The sequence below is a fragment of the Lissotriton helveticus genome, chromosome 3_1 (assembly GCF_964261635.1).
Source record: "Lissotriton helveticus chromosome 3_1, aLisHel1.1, whole genome shotgun sequence".
In the NCBI taxonomy this organism is placed as follows: domain Eukaryota; kingdom Metazoa; phylum Chordata; class Amphibia; order Caudata; family Salamandridae; genus Lissotriton; species Lissotriton helveticus.
In genome coordinates, this window is record NC_136061.1 from 1,035,994,371 (window position 1) to 1,036,011,890 (window position 17,520).

Sequence of the window (17,520 nt, forward strand, 5' to 3'; positions counted from 1 at the left end):
TTAAAAAAATAAATATTTTTATCACAGTTTACATTAGTTTGCTAAACATATCAAGCAATTCATTAGACAAATCACTGAACAATCATTGTCAAAAATAAACCACACTGAATATTATACAATGTCTAACAAATAAACATTAAACTCCAACACACAAAAGGGCCCAATCATTACAAAAATAAATCAAACAAAAACGTAATTCATAGAATAACAGTAAATCGGTACCATTTGAGGGTACGGGTCAATCTCAGTTCTTAAAATTATTTCGTTTTACTTTTTCAAATAAATGTTCCTGTCATACTTTACTCGCTCATATTTGCAAACCCAGAGATCAAGTAGCATTTCAATTCATTAAGTGTGTATTGTAGATGCAGATCTTTCGTGGATGGGCATAATCTGTTTTCAGTTTAACAGAACACCTCCTCATGAGCTTACAGTAAACTACAACAGTTACGTACTTTACAGAAGTACAAATGCTATTCCCAAATGGGTGTCTCAAGTTGAGTCCTTCTCAGATATCACAAAGCAAACACCGAAGGCGGTTAGGCAAGTTTGCTTCAAATAAGAACGAGCCTCTGTGTGTACTCATTTTAAACAGGGTTTGTTTGCTAACTACAGTAGCCGAATTCTCTTTTCAGATTTTGAGGACCTAGAATCTGAGGCATAAACTGATACATTTAGAGTTACTTGTAAAGTACCCTGTAGTAACAAAACTACAGGCAGTCAGCAGTTATCACTGGAACATACTGAACAGACTTTACACCTGTAAGAAATTACTTATCTGCAACTCCAGAATCAGTATTTTTTTATATATTCAAATTCTTGAATCAGTCCCAGTCGTCAGGTTGGAAATCCATGGCAACTTTAAATAGGAGCAACCAGTGTCAAAATTGCCATAATCGTCAACAACACTGTTTATTAGAAGCACGTTATCTCATTTGAAACAACCTGCACTTCAACCAATGAGCTGAACTGCTGAGCTTTCCACTCTCGTAGTGGGAACCAGAGCTCAAACTTCGTAGCACTACTAGCAACCTAACAATATATGATAAGCGTGTAAATAGTTGTTGTAATACTTTATTCGAAAAAATTTCATAAAAGTACGAACAATCACACATACAAAAGTACCTAAAACAGTATTACAAGCATTACAGATCCATGATTAAAATATCATTAATAGAGCGGATAACAAAAGGACATCACTGAAACGAGCATTTACAGATAGTACGAATTACCCATTAGGTAACAGTTTGGATCTGGTGAGCCACGCGCATGACACATATTTGGCGACCCCGCAGACAATAAACATAGTAGAGGCGTTAGTTAGAATAATACGCAGGGCTGATCTATAGTCCCTTACTCCAAGCTCCCTGCAAACAGGTTTTAACCATTTAGATCTAACTTGTTTATATGAAGTACAAGCAAACAGAAAATGGCCAAGTGATTCTTTCGGACACGGGCAACATGGACATTTCAAGTCGGCCTCCCTCCTATCTTTCCACCCTTCCTTAAAAGTATTGAGGGGGAGGGTTCCGTATCTTAGTTTAAGGAACAAGGTTCTGTCACGGGGAATCTGGATAAAATCTAGAAATGACTCTAGCTTCCTGAGGGGCTTGTGTTCAAGGAAGTTATTCGTCAAAGACCCCCATTTCGAATTCTTTAGATCCTTTGCCTCAACCCAGTCCCAATAAAGTTTTTTAACAATTTGTTTCGGAGGGGGGGATTGGGAGGCCCAGGACTCACCCAGTCCTATAGATACAACCAACTTCTTTAAATTGTTAAGCCATTTTATTTTGTTCGCTGTATTCAAACTAAGAAGCTCTTCTAGTACTAGTGCATAACTAGATAATTCAGGGGTCGTTCTGAGGCGTACCCAAAATAACAAGGGGCGAATTTGAACCAAATCAGAAATAGATTTTTGGCCCATGTCAAGGAATAATGGTTTCAAGGGGGTCGAAGAAGGTAGCGAAACTATGTCTCTTATAAACTTATTTTCGGCCACTACCAATGCTTTAATATTCTCAGCGCCCCAAAGTTCAGAGCCATATACTGCCGAAGGTAGCGCCTTTCCCCCGTAGACTGCCAAAACGGGAGCTACAGGTCTACTGATGGAATGGCGCTGGTTCTTTAGTATCGCTCCAGATGACTTTTTAAGGTTCCAAACCATTTTGGATATATGGGGGTTCCAGCTCATGTCGTTGCTAAGCCTCACTCCGAGGTAGTCAAATTCAGCCACTACCTCCAGGGGGGTGCCATTGAGAGAGAGGTTAACCTTCTGTTCTTTTTATTGGCGGACAACACCATCAACTTGGTTTTGGTGGTGTTGACCGTCAAACCTCGGTCTTGACAGAAGGCGCAAAAGCGATTGAGTAGCCTTTGCAAACCCATAGGGGTTTTAGATAACAGGAGGGTATCGTCTGCAAAGAGGAGTGTTGGTGTTTTCTCACCGGCAAGGACTGGGGCATCCGCAGGGTCCTCCCTCAGATGGTCCACCACCCCATTTATAAAAAGAGAAAACAGAGTGGGGGCCATCACACATCCCTGCCTCACTCCTCTATTGACCGGAATCCTCCCTGTCAGTTGGCCCTGGCTTCCCCAACGGATCCTTGCATAGTTCCCTTCATGAAGTTTAATAATGAGTTGCAGCAAGTAACTGGGGAAACCCATATCAAAAAGGACCGACCAAAGCTTGGCGCGAGGAATAACATCAAATGCTGTTTTGAGGTCTATGAAAGCCAGATATAAACTACCTTTGGCGATTGCCACAGACTTCCAATAGACTGCACAGAATCGAAAGACCTGGTCCATTGCACCGACATTGCGCCTGAACCCCGCCTGGAAGTGAGATAAAATATCCTCATCCATAAGCCATGATTCTGTACGATTTATTATGACCCTGCCAACTACCTTTTGGATAGTATCTATTAAACTTATTGGTCTGTAGTTGGCAGGGTCCTCTCTATTGCCTTTCTTGAATATAGTGATGACTTCTGCTCCTTTCCAGGATTCGGGAACAGGGTGGCCCTGCTGAATAAGATTCATCAAACACGCTATAAAATCTGCCCATAATTTAGGGTCGTGCAATTGAGGGAGAGGTGTGGCGCCGCGGCCAGGGCGACTGACGCTGGAATCTGGGGATCAGGGTTCGATCCCCGGCTCCGGCGGCAGGTTAGCCCAGCACCATGTGACTCTGGGCAATAGCTCGCTTAATCTTCCTGACGGCCCCCAGCGCCTAGAGACCCTTACGGGTGATTGTGCGCTTTACAAATGTGGATTATTATTATTATTATAGTAAATCTCCTGGAAGCCCATCTGGGCCGGCCGCCTTCCCCGGTAAAATTTTAGAAATGGCGTCCTGCACTTCTAGCTGGGTGAATTGGCCTTCCGAGGGGCTTTGCTTTGTGCCGTTCTTACTTTGGAGTTCAATAACTGGAGATGTTATTGTGCCATTAAGACTAACCTCACAATATAGATTTAAAAAGTGGGAAAACCATTGGTGTTCTGTTATATGATTTAAAATTGGCTCTGCCCCCCTTCTATCAAGAGCATTGATCAGTTTCCAAAAAATAATCGAATTTTTGCCACTGGCTGCAGTCTTTAGCTGCTGCCAATGCTCCTCCTCCCAATCCTTTTTGGCTGAAATTATACTGCTACGATACTCCTTTCTAGCCATTCGGACTGCTACGGGGTCCTTACTTTTTATCGCTAGAGTAATAGCTTTCCTTTTTGTCCTACAGTTTGCCGTGAACCAAGGATTACTTTTGGGTAGTTTGTGATTTAACATGGGGTTCTCCCGGGACCTTTTGCACAAAAAGCCACCTAATTTAGCTATTAGATCTTTATAGGAGGATTGCAGGTTAAATCCGGGGGGGTTTGCTACTGCTTGAACCACTCCCGTAAGGTTACAGGTTTCAGAAGATACTAACTCATTAATACATTTGAGTTTCTCCTCTTCACACTTGACCACATTCCATTTTAGTTTCCGATTGCAATAAGCGTGTAAATAATACTAAATGAAGCACACATTTATAAATGAGAAATGTGTACACAAATGCGAAATAAATGAAATGGAGGGCATATAGTAGGAATCGTAAAGCATATATCAACTGTGCCTTATTGTGACCGAAGGTAAAGCAGGTAGGCAGACAAATGTGAGATGTCTTGTTTTGACACCGGGAAGCCTCTTCCTGGATGGCCACATGAGATAAATAATTGATCTTGAGAGCAAGCCCTGGGTTATGTCCATGCGGAACCTGGTTTATCTGCTGACATACAAGCAGGACCTCATGAGACCTAAGAAGGATTTAAATATCTCTATTGTCACCGTTTGCTTGGATCAAAATGCCTTTGACATAGCCTGAAATTGTGAACACCATTGAGGGAAAAGCCTTCCCATTTGAGTGTCGAGTTTGAAATCTTGTCACAGGATCAATGGAGGATTTATTGGTGTTCAGGGTCAGTCCACGTCCTCAGAACAGGCTGATGAAAGCAGCTGTGGAGGTACAAATATCTGCCTTTGGTGGAACTTTGATGAGCCAGTCGTCCAAGTATACTTTGTGACCTTGCCTGCAGAGGAAGGCAGCCACGGGTAGGAGGCACCTTGGAAGGATCTGGGCTGCCGAAATAAGGTCAAATTGAAGTACCCTGAATTGATAGCACTGCCCGCCACTGAAAATCACAGGTATTCCCTGTTATCTCATTGTATAGGCTGCTGGCAGTCGCCAGGGCATACAAGATAAAAAAAATTTTTTTTTTAAAAGAACAGTGTTTCACAACCTTGAGCTCAAACAACAAAACGCTACTCCCTGACATTAGGGAAGATCTAGAGTTTTCAGGTAAGCAGCTCAGAGTGCCCCGTTTAACAACGAGTCGCCTTTCTTGAGGTCCTGTTTCTCCATGATCTGGTTGTTTACATCTTGTATGGTTTTGATCTTATTCTTTATTTTGTAATGCGATGCCAAGAGGCACTTTGGTTTCTAGTTCACACTTTATAAATAAATGAATGAATGAATGAATGAATGAATGTACGATCTCAGGATCATGCTCCATTACTATACTGAGTAGGTCGGAGTCATCACTGTACATCTGTATTTGCATAAATAACAGGCATTGGGGCGACACATTCAAAGTGGAATTGATAGTCAAGAGATTTATCAGACGTTGAATAATAAACAGCGTAGGAGCAGAGAGAACTTGATCTCCAAATGTACGTTTCCAGTAGTCAGAGCTGTAGCCTCTGTTCATTCAGTAGCGTGGTGTGTCTTAAGAGGATGTAAAGCAATTGCAAGCTCAACTAGTTAAACTACTCCGAGGGGTTCGAACAATGAGATAGACAGACCGATCCAAATGTATTAGCCACAGAAAAGCATCCTCAAACCCAGGTATCATAGTAGAGTTCATTACTTAAAGGAGGAAGGTCTTTAATGTTTGTGAATATGGGAAAATATATTTTAAGTGAGCCAATACTAATCGCGTGTAATGTATATATCATTTTGGAAAAAGGTGCAGGTTTTAGAGTGTCAGCACCATGAATTCCTGCTCTCCAACAACCGGGCTTCTTTTTATTTGACATCACATAAGAAATCCTATTAAGGATTTAGAAAGAACACGAAACGTACTTTCTCATAATAATCAAGTAAACAGTACCTGTAACATCAAGCACGTTCGAGCAGGACATGTAATATCTGTGAACGGTTTCCAAAAGTTGAGCTCCATGCCCTTCTCCTTGAAATGGGGGTAAAACCAGCGTCTGGCTGCAATAAACAAGGAAAATCAGGTCTATTTTTGAAACAAACAATATTTTGAGAAACTACAGCTCATTCATTTTTAAACTGCGCTTGGACAATTATCAACTCTGGTTCACTTTGCCAGTTAATGCTTCCAATAAAAGGGACTAAACTGCTATTCCATCTCATAAAATAAACTGGTTCTGAATAATGAACACAAAAGTAAAAACTATTTAGTCTTTAACAAAGCTTTTGGAAAACGGTGGGGTGAGTGGAGGGGCATAACTTGCAAATTCATGACGAGTCTTTGAACAATTCAACAGTGCTAGAAAGAGAATCGTGAACTTCGGCCGCTCGCTTGGCGAATAAAAGAAAAGGCACGTGCGAGGCTGCCAATTACCTTACACGTGGCCGGGTTTTGTCTGGGTACACGTAGTAATTATAGACTGTCATGTAGCCGACGGTCGCAAAGAGCGTCGCTCCGTCCTTATTATACTTCTCAAATCTGCAGATAAAACAGAAAGCCAAGCAGGTCAATTACAGTCGCGCTCCCATGCAGTGTCCATTTTCTTTTCCATTCTCTGGGTGGATTTTCAGTGTCAGCAAGCTACTCTGCGAGGACCCAATGGGTACACCTGCTATGCTCTGAATGTACAATTCACTTAATTGGTGCGCAGCAACTTGGATACATCGGGCCTCTTTACATCACTTCAGTGCACTTGCCTATTGTAGAGATGAATGGGTGGCGAGTAAAAGAAAACACAGGCCAGGCTCATTTCACTGTTTAAGCCTACATTCAGGGTTCGAGCAGACAACAGCGTTTAATTCAGCCCTATTCTGAAGGTCTTCCAAGGCATAATGAAGACAAACTCTGAGCCTGCTCAACAATGGCCTTTAGTCCCTGAGAAAAAAAATATCATTATCCTATGCTAAATAATTGGCCAGCTACAATTAAAATGTAGACATTGTGGAGGTAATAAGGTCTACTTTTGCTTTAGAACTGTACTTACACTAGAAAGTAGTCCCATTTTTCATCATCCACGTCAATAAAGCTCGCTGACTCAATGAACCACATCAAGAAAGTCTGAAGCCTTTCATGGTATTCTTGAAAGCCTGAACAGGTCATGTCAGCCTAGGGAAAAAGCCACGAAAAGTCAGGTGAAACTCATCACCGAGACGTCTGAAGGGCACACTTGGGAGGCTCTCCAGCAGGCAAGTGCCTCCCATCAATTCTGCAGTTAAACGCTCTGTGCCGGCAGATAGCAGGAACAATGCGCTTTTAACACCAATATATTTATTTCGTCTCCCACAGCAGGACCACATCACAGAACAAAAGGCAACCCCAAACCAAACACAAGGAAAGGAAATCACAGCATCTGCAAAATATCCCCCTCGGCAAATTGCACTGTCTTTGCCATACTTTCCAATTATTCTGTTTATGTGTTTTACCTTGCAAATCTGATAGGTAATATCTTCTCCCGCTTCCTCATTATGGACAGAATACGTGTGAAGAATGGTTCCAAAGGGCCGGAAATTAACTTCTTTCTCCAGCAAAGAAATGAAATCATCTGTGTTGGAGCAAAAGCCAGCGGGAACTATGTCTCGAATTTTGCCTTCAATATCATCTGCCTATAGGGAAAAAAAATACCAATAAGAGCTCCAACATGAAAAGACAGTTTTGGTGTGATAAGTTAGATTTTGCTGAATACACATAGTATGGTCTGGCAGGTTGCTACAAAAGGCCAGACCCTGACAAGATAACCAAGAAGGTTTGTTCAAGATCCATTGTAACCAGAGATCACATCTTACAGTAGCAGTGGGCTGAGAATTATTTGCTTTGTTATATCACTAGACAGCCTTTAATGCAGGCGATGGGGTGCAAGAAGTTCCAGTTCTCCCAAATGCGCATGCTATGGTGACTCCTTCATCTGAGCCATCACGTCCCCAGCAGAAGCACTGAACCTCCCCTGCTTAAGAGGACAGGTGCAGACCCGCCAGCCAGCCTCGAGGGGAACCCTGTAAGTGGCCGGCACAGAGCGCAGTAATGGGTAAATGTCTGGATGTTACAAACGGCCAACACAAAAAGAATGGAAACATAAGCCCTTTGTAGAGCATCAGAACCATACGCATCTGAATTATAACTCGCCTGCCCTGGTGCACGCTTACACATAAAGGAAGAGGAAATCCTGTCACCCAATTCATACACCGGACTGGGATTAAGCTTGTTAAACAAGCACGGGGCCTGTTCGGGCTGTCAGCTGAGCAGACTTCATATTCCTTTCAGACCCCAGGACGACCACTTGATTGAATACATTTGCTACTTATCTTTAACCATGAATATTTGATGAGGTCTCACAATAACGTATTACTTCTTCTCACCAGGCAATAAAAACTTAATGAATTGGTCTCAACTTAACAAAACGCGGCTCTCAATGCAGCCCCCAAAAGCCCGGCACTACATGGAACAAAACGAGCTTGCCGTCTCCTGAAAGGGGCTTTTTTTGAACTGAACAATGAACCCAGGTTTTAGTTTGTCGTGAGTTCAGCTGTAATGTTTGTATTGTATCCATTTCCACAAGGACTCACACAAGAACACTTTGTGTTAACTTACTAAGAAGCTCTTTCACACCGTTTACACGCATGATGGGTATTAGTTCTAAACCAAGCCCCTTGCTACTTAGCATTCAACAGGGAAATTAAGATGCTTAGGACAAAATTCACGACAAAAGCCTAATACAGCATGCTGTTAATGCCTGTCCTTTCAGCCGCCGTCCGCCGACTAGCAGCAATGCACCTGCACAAGAATAGAAGGCCCTCGGCGGCTTTCAGTTGCATTTTTAGGTTCGAGACCACGAGTGTCGTTTAACTAAACAGTTTATTCCAATTGCTTCCACACCACCAACATTTACAGAAGTTGCCATCTATCCTAAAATAGAGTCGTAACACAGTTAGGTGGAGGCACAACACTGCCACAGAGTCAACATTTCAAAACCAGGATGCAGCATGAACAATCTTTGTACTACAAAACAAAAAGAAAATATAACAGGGTGTTTGGCTATAAAGCCTTCCTGAAACCCAGGCGTTTTCCAGAATATCAAGAATCATATACAGATATCTCAGCGAAGTCAAATGAAACCATTGGTCATTCCCCATTAGTGTATTCCTGAAACCCACCAGCTACTCAGTGCTAGCTAAAAACAGTGCGCAAAAATACAACCATTTAATGGCTGGCACAAGCATAGATGTTGATTGATACGGCAATGTCAAACATACACTGTTGGAAACCGGGGCTTTGAAGTACACGCACATTCAGAATTATAGAAACTGCTCTTCCAGTCCACAACTCAAAACAAGAATTTGCAAAGCAATAGGTCTCGCAATTGCGAGATTTTCAGCTATTGGCATTGTAAATGACAATGTCTTCTTTATGTGTTTAAAAAACCTGCATAATAAAAGGCATTGTCATTTCCAAAACCAATAGGTCAAAGTTTGGAAAATACAAGACCTATTGCATTACAGAGAGAGTGTGGTGACCCTGAAGCGGGAACTGCGCCCAGCATTAGTTAGAAAGAAAAAAACACACTTTTAACCCCTTTAATGCTGCACACGTTCAGCGGACGTCACGTGCACTACCTCGGTAGTGCTGCGCACGTCCGCTGAACGTCGCGGCCCCGCCTTCGTAATAGAATGTTCCGCACCAGCGCGGAACGTTCAGCGCAGCGGAGGGGTTAAAGTTAAAGCGCGCATAGTGCTCCATACAAGAAGCATCTGCCATTGTCTTGCGAGTGCTGTGTGGGCACAATGCAAATACAAGGAGCAGCCGCCACTGTCCCGCATTATTCATTCAACAAAATAGTGCTCACCGACTTATAAAGCAGACCGTGTAACAGGACAAGTAAAAGGTCCAATCATTATGGGAGGTTACAAATGCAGACAAGGCGGCACTAAGGAGGGACTACTAAGCCTATTCACAAATGAAAAACAACAATTTAGAGAAGACAGGAGACAATTAAAAATATGGGCAGGGAAATGGGCGGAGCTTGTATGCCATACCTCAATACAGCATGCCTCACAAGGGCAATAAGTTATCACAGCCGGGATACTACAGGGACGTTTGCTGATATTGGTGTCTTTGTATGGCCCAAACTTGGATGATTACGGATTCTTTGTGGAGATCTGGCATTTAGTGGGTACCATGGGCCCAGGGACTGTACTATGGGGCTGGGACTTCAATGTGGTATTGGACGCCGCTGCCGATAGATCTAGCGAGACACGCCACCCGCACCCCCAGCAGTCTGCTGCGCAACTACACACAATTATTGCAGACAATAGCCTTACAGATGTCTGCCGTGTTCATCACCTACAGTTCCGAGGGGACATGCATTACATCCACTCACAATTCTTGCTCTAGGATCAACTTTTGGCTGACCACAAGGGACGTGGTTTCCTGGACCATCAATGTCAAGCATCTCCCGCAAACGCGGTCTGACCACGCCACCATACTCCTGGAGATGCGCTTGCCTGACGTGACCCAGTGTGCATCTTCTTGGAGACTCCCACTGGTGCGCGGCGCGACCAGGTGTTTCGGAGTGAGATCAGAGAGGTGATTATTTATTTCTTACTTCAAACTTAATGCACTATCAGTGGACTTCCCATCTATTCAGCCTAAACAGGCTGGGGCACCGAGGACAATTCAGGCAGTGCTGACTCGTTTGGAGGCAGACATTCGTGCTCTAGAGCTCCGGTACTTTGCTTCAGGCGAAGGGGAGCTGGTTGCATTCATTTGGAGTCCTAGGCTCTCTGAGAGACGCATTACCTGAGGAGGGAGGCACGCGCCAGGCGATATGGGCAGGATAAAAGGGCTGGCAGGACCCCTGGCTGGGCTACTGCGTAAGCCATGGGAGAGAGATTATATAGTTGAACTGATAGACAACTGTCAAAACATACAGGTTGAAAGCCATGTAGTTCAACGGACCAGGGTTAACTTCCTTGTTAATTTGTACTCCACCTCCCAGGTTTCCTCCCACCCTGACTAGACTTCATACCTGGACTCGGTGTAGCTCTTCTGACTAGAGGAGGGCCACTGCCTTTTCTTAAACGAGCCATTCACAGTATTGTTCAGGTCATCGCAGGATTTCCTGGAGATAAAGCTCCGGGCCTTGATGGCCTCACAGCCTCCTTCTATAAGTAATTCATGCCCCCGCTGGCCCCACACCTTGATATATATGAGGAGTCTGTGCGGACTGGTGTCTTCCCTTCCTATGAGAGGCCCTCATAGTGACCGACCTGAAACCTGACAAAAACCCCAAGCGCTGCGAGTCTCATAGACCCCTCTCTATGATAAAGATCGACAACAAAATCCTGGCAAAACTCAGTGCCTCGAGCCTCTTCCACCTTCCCTCTAAGATGGAAGTTCGGACCAATTTTTCTTTGTGCCGGGTAGATCCACGACTCATAACCTGCACACATTTTTGGCCTCCTTCACATGATCGACCCCAACCTTCGGACTGCTGCTGCATTCCCGGACACCTCCAAGGTGTTTAATTCGCTCGAATGGCCCTATTTCTTCCAACTTCTTGAACGCCTGGGAGACCGTCGCAAATTCATACACCTGATCTGTTTGCTTTACAACTTGCCTGACGCACGCTTGTGGATCAATGGCTCAATCTCAGCCCCTTTCATGATAGCCCATGGTACATGTAAAGGGTGCCCGCTGTCGCCTATCCTATTTGCTATTGCGATGGAGACACTTGCGTCAACACCACTCGCAACGCAACCTCGCCTTTTGACCCAGGCAGATACTAGTTTCCATGTATCCAGAGGAGATCACCTTATATGTCAGACATCCATCAGACAACCTGGAACCCTCCCGCTTCGACGGCACGGCAGGCATTATTATCAATTGGACATCAGGCAGACTTTCACTCCCAATGTCCCACTGACATGGACCCAGGACCCTCTATGATATGTAGGGGTGTGGCTCAGCCAGAACATGGAAGAACTGTGAAGGGAAAATTGAGGCCAGTGTGACCGCTTGGTTGCAACTACCACTATCCTTAACCAGTAGTATGACCACTGCAAAATTATAACTAGGGCTCCCAGTTTTATGTTTTTTTTTATTTTAACATTTCCGTCTGGATTTATCCATATTTATTGTTGGCCCATTTTATTTGGATTTATCCATATTTATTTTGTGTTTTGCGTATAAATGAAGTTGAAAAACTGTACATTTCCATATTTAACTGATAGACGCGCACTCATACTTTGATGCCTGTCGTGTTTTAGCTATTTAAGCTGTCAAATATTACATAAAAATACATCCATTGGTCAATACTGTTGACATATGCTCTTCTTTCAAGACATTTTTATTGTGTATTTCTTTATTTCCCATGCGGTCCAACTGCTCAGCTTCTGGCCTATAATTCATGAAAGTCAGCACAGAGAGTCACTTAAAAGAAGCATAATTTTCTGTATTTATCCACTTTTAAAAATAAATGCAGACAAAAAACAAATTTTTTTCTATTTGTATTGATCTGTAAAAACTGAAAACGGAGCCTTAATATAATACTTCCCAAGTTTCTATACCTCTTTACTAATCCACCTCTCCTTTTACTGGTTGGTTTAAAAAAACAACTCTGATCCCACCTGGCTTCGCTGGCTTAGGCTGGCAAATAGCCTTGAGTATAGAGGGAAATACTGATGCTCCCTTTTGAGTAGGGGGGGCACCAAACATGGACATCTACTTCTTTAGTGCCCAGGCACACCGCGCATTTTTGGCTACACCCTATACAATTCCAGCCTCATACGGCTCCCAAGGCTGACCACGCTACCCCGTGCCCACTTCAGACAGTTCCATACAGCCATGCCAACCGGGTGCGACCACAGTTGGACACTCTGGCATGCACAGTCTGGGTGTGGAATGAGCTTTGGGAAAGGGGCACACCTTGACTACCTATTAGCCCGGTCCATTCCGATACAGGGACAATCGCTACTCGCTATGGCTTAGGAGGCGTGAACACGTCGGATGCAGCTTTCCTCCTTTGGGGCAGTGTAGCCTGATGGCGGTTTTGCCACCAATCAGCACTCGTTTCTGGGTTCCCACTGCTCTCTTTTTTGGACATTTACTCAAGAGACTTGGTCGAATGATAACAATGTGGCAATAAGTGGGGAACAGTGGACCTACTGCTGGACCCAGTCCAAGGCCCTATCCAGGAATTACAGACTACGCTTGATCGACTTAAGTTTCCACACAGAATTTACCAAACGCCTTCTGCGGATGGGTCTTGCGGAGGAGGCATGCTGCAAGCGCTGCGCCGAGCACCGACTTCCGCGTGGGAATGTCCTGGGATACAGGACTTTTGGGAGGGGTTGTTCAGGGACGTCTCTAGTATTACAGGACCCCAAGCCCCTTGTCGTCCTACTGGGATACGTCAAGGAGATTCCTTCAGATGGAGGCCCGTCGGCTGACGGCAATGCTGCGGCTTTTGGCAAAGCAAAGAGTTGCAATACCCCCACAGAAGCGATTGGCCGCACAATGTTGTAGTTTGCTAGGGGATACTGGATGCGTGCTGGGAGCTGCTGCCCATCCCCGCTAGCCCAAGGGATATTTGTCCCACCTGACAACTTGACTGCAGGGTGAGACGACAGTATGCATGCAGCCCTGATTGTTCCCCTCTCCCTCACAACACGCTCACACCTGACCACCCCCTCCTCATATGATGCCCAGCCGTTGGTCTGGTTAACCTCGGTTGAAGCCCTGGCCATCCAACCCGCTGGGTGTGATAACCTTAGATCTATTAATTGTGCAGTGAGTAGTCTTAACTGAGTGGCAAGTTACTGGTTTATGCCTTTTCCCTTCCCTCTCTGCTCTTTCCTCCCCTCTTTCCCCTTCCCCTCACCTTTTGTGTACCTGTTGCATTTCTGACATGTGTAGACTATTGGTTCGACTATACATTGTAATTGACTCTGAAATAAAAACTGTACAATTGTCATTGTTCACGTCAAAACACCATAAATAACATTTACTTTTTTTATTTTTTATTATTCACAAATGTTTTCAAATAGCAATCAAAATGTGAAATTTAACCACGATCTAGTTACAAGAAAACCACGAATTAGATGAAATTATTTTTCTTCAATTTCACAACTAGAAGCCAGTGTAATAGCGTATTTATTTTTCTTTTCTTAACATATTTAAAAATATGCAGAGATAGCGTGAAAGGAAAAATACAATTTAAGTCGGATACTTTTTTACATAATTAAGTTGCAACTCTTGAGTTTGCCTCCTACGTATGGAAGACAACATCTGTCACTTTTAATGACTTCAGATTAATGTGTTACTGAAAAATGTTGCGCATTTAATCGACAAGTTTATCTCAGAAGCTGTAAAGCTCTCTTTGCAGGTCGATTTTAGCTCATTCCCTCTCTTTCGCTCTGCGTGAACCCTTCCCACACACCAAGCGAATGAATACATTGTGCACACATTTTAACGTAAAGTGGATCTAATCTCTTGGAGAATCCAACTCAGGTGGAGTGACTTTGGTGAACTATTTCGAGGCCTTGTGAAGCCATGAATAACTAATGCTTCATACTTTTCAGACCACGCACAAAAAGACACTGTAAAAGTAATTCAAGGAGGACTCAACAATGGCGTTGATGAATAGGACTAAGACTGTTGAAGCATCGGTACAGGACCGATCCCAGAGAGAAAGATTATTTTCAGCGATTAGTAGCAACTGAGACAAGCACTGGCAAAGCCAATAGATCACCCTATGTGGGAGCTATTGGCTTTGCCAAGGTCTTTTAGCCATGTTATACAGCAGCATGGCTTAAAGTAAAGTTTGAAAAAAAGCACTATGATGCGGGCAACATTAGTGCTGCAGCATATATTTTTTTTCCGGACGGGACATGGTGGGAGGGATGGACAATCAAGGACGGGGAAAGGGGGTTGGGGTATGGGAAGCAACGATAGATAGGGGTACAGGGAATCAGTGCAAGTAACCAGTGTGCAACACAGAGGAGGGGCGGGCAAGAAGCAGCACGTTGGAGGGGCGAACAAGAAGCAACACGGAGGAGGGGGCAGGGAAGAAGCAACACAGAGGAGGGGGCGGGGAAGAAGCAACACAGAGGAGGGGGCGGGGAAGAAGCAACACAGAGGAGGGGGCGGGGAAGAAGCAACACAGAGGAGGGGGCGGGGAAGAAGCAACACAGAGGAGGGGGCGGGGAAGAAGCAACACAGAGGAGGGGGCGGGGAAGAAGCAACACAGAGGAGGGGGCGGGGAAGAAGCAACAGAGGAGGGGGCGGGGAAGAAGCAACAGAGGAGGGGGCGGGGAAGAAGCAACACAGAGGAGGGGGCGGGGAAGAAGCAACACAGAGGAGGGGGCGGGGAAGAAGCAACACAGAGGAGGGGCGGGGAAGAAGCAACACAGAGGAGGGGGCGGGGAAGAAGCAACACAGAGGAGGGGGTGGGGAAGAAGCAACACAGAGGAGGGGGCGGGCAAGAAGCAGCACGTTGGAGGGGCGGACAAGAAGCAACACGGAGGAGGGGGTGGGCAGGCAAGAAGCAACACAGAGGAGGGGCAGGCAAGAAGCAGCACGCTGGAGGGGCGGGCAAGAAGCAGCACGCTGGAGGGGCAGGCAAGAAGCAGCACGGAGGAGGGGCTAGCAAAAAGCAACACGGAGGAGGGGCGGGCAAGAAGCGACACGGAGGGGGGTGCGGGTTGTCAGGGGAACAAGAATTAGTACCTAAATCACAAAGCAAGCAGCAGATGGTCACTAATCAAGAGGAATCAATCTGTGCCTGGTCCATGCTCCACAGAAAAAAACCCATCACGAGCTAGCCAATTAAGAGGCAGCAAAGATGAGGGATGACAAAGCCAACGAATAGTGAGCAATGGGCCGGTCCCAAGCCCTTTATAGTAAACAATACCACTAGGAGCGAGGCTGGATGTGCTGTCACTGCACGATACTTAACGAAGACAGATGCTCAATATTGAGTCATAACAGGGGAGGAGCTTCGCGCGATTCCAAGATGGACGCGTGAGCTAAGAGCTCCCGGGACCCCTTCCACCTCCGGCGACTATCCTGTCATCTATCCTGATTCTGCCGATGGATGTTTTTCATTGACGCCCTGCTGATGCCAGCGCTCTTTTCGTGACTTGTTTTGGCCGTCGCACGCTGAACTTACTGCGACCTGAACTTTGAGGCCTACCACGTATGCCAACCGGGGGCTCAAGTCCCCGAGGTACCCAGGTGGCAATCGAACAACAACGGCTGGTAGGCCACGCCCTCTGCCCTTGGTGTGCTTTCGGTTTCGTTTCTGCTCCTTGTGCCAGCCCACTTCCCGATCGGGGTTCTTACTCTGCAACTGCCAGCCTAGTGCTTGTGCTGTGCCCTTATTCACTCGCAACTTGGTGCCTGTAAAAAAGTCCACATTTGTAAAGCGCACAATCACCCGTAAGGGTCTCTAGGCGCTGGGGGGCCGTCGGGAAGATTAAGCGAGCTATTGCCCAGAGTCACATGGTGCTGGGCTGACCTCCCGCCGGAGCCGGGGATCGAACCGTGGTCCCCAGATTCCAGCGTCAGTCGCCCTGGCCGCGGCGCCACACCTCTTCCACTGTCACGACGGAGGTTGTTTTGCCCGAGTTTCGCACTTCCAGTTGGAGTTACTCCCCGGTCATGACGGGCAGGACAGTTGTCGAGAGACGCGGCGCACGAGGTTCGTCCCGAGGGGGGGCCACCCACTCTCAGACTATTGATCGCTTTACTCGACCTAAGGGCTCCCTGGGCGAATCGAGTGGTGCCCTGGAGGAAACTGGGGACGGTGCTCCTGATGACGAGGCGCCTACTCTGAAAGACGTGATGGGCGCCATTGCGAGTATTCAATCCAGTATGGGCCAGCAGTATGAAACCCTGGCTGCTAAAATAGACACAGTGGCGGTTGAGTTTTCCCAAGCGGACCTTGGGAAAACAAACGAGCGTGTCAAGTCTCTTGATCTTAAGACCGCTAGTCTGACCACGGATGTCTCGGACCTCCAGACCACGGTCCGTAATCTTCGGACCACTTGTGACCTATTTGCCAATCGGTTGGAGGATTTTGAGGGCCGGGCCAGGTGCAACAACGTCCGCATCGTTGGTGTCCCGGAGAATTCTGCTGATATGCCTGTTGATATCCTGGTGGAGGACCTTGTGTTGAAGCATCTTGCGGCGAAGGGCCTAAGTAAATTTTTTGCGGTTGAAAGGGCCCATCGTGTTCCGGGAGGCAAGCCGAAGCTGGGTGCCGCTCCACGGCCTATTATAGCTAGACTATTTAACTTTCGCGATAGAGACGCTATCCTGCAAGCATCGCGAACCACTGGGCCCATTAAATTTGAGAACGCTTCGATTAGTTTCTATCCAGACTTCACGCAAGCGGTCCAGAAACAGAGGATGGGCTTTACGGGCGTTAAGAGGCGCCTCAGGGACTTGGGACTGAAATATGCCATGCTTTTCCCGGCTCGCCTGAGAATCGAACATGCTGAGCGTGCCCTTTTCTTCGACCGCCCTGAGGTGGTGAGTGACTGGTTGGACACTTTACCGAGGCGTACCGAGGGCCCGGAAGACTCGAGAGGAGCCGAGGGGGGCGTGGAGGACCAGGAGCAGTGAGTCTACGTTGGCAAGCCGGAATACATCGCAGGGGCTGTTGGACTGTGTTTTGAGTATTATGCGAATGCCCGGGGGTGTGGGGGGGTCTGAGGGGTCTTCCTCCTCTGGGATTTTTTTCTCTCTTTCTGTAGGTTAGTTTAATGGGGCGACAGG

At 46.0% G+C, this 17,520-nt stretch overlaps 1 protein-coding gene across 3 annotated transcripts in view; it reads right to left on the bottom strand.

Annotated features, from left to right (window-relative positions):
• HAT1 (histone acetyltransferase 1) overlaps window positions 1-17,520 on the bottom strand; it is a 326,654-nt gene that overhangs the window by 93,448 nt on the left and 215,686 nt on the right. For all 3 annotated transcript variants that reach the window (XM_078681568.1, XM_078681567.1, XM_078681566.1), the window contains exons 5-8: window positions 7,173-7,352; window positions 6,734-6,855; window positions 6,124-6,228; window positions 5,644-5,750 (exon numbers count right to left, since the gene is read on the bottom strand). In XM_078681568.1, coding sequence (XP_078537694.1) covers window positions 5,644-5,750; window positions 6,124-6,228; window positions 6,734-6,855; window positions 7,173-7,352 — 514 coding nt within the window. The remainder of the gene's footprint in view (window positions 1-5,643; window positions 5,751-6,123; window positions 6,229-6,733; window positions 6,856-7,172; window positions 7,353-17,520) is intronic.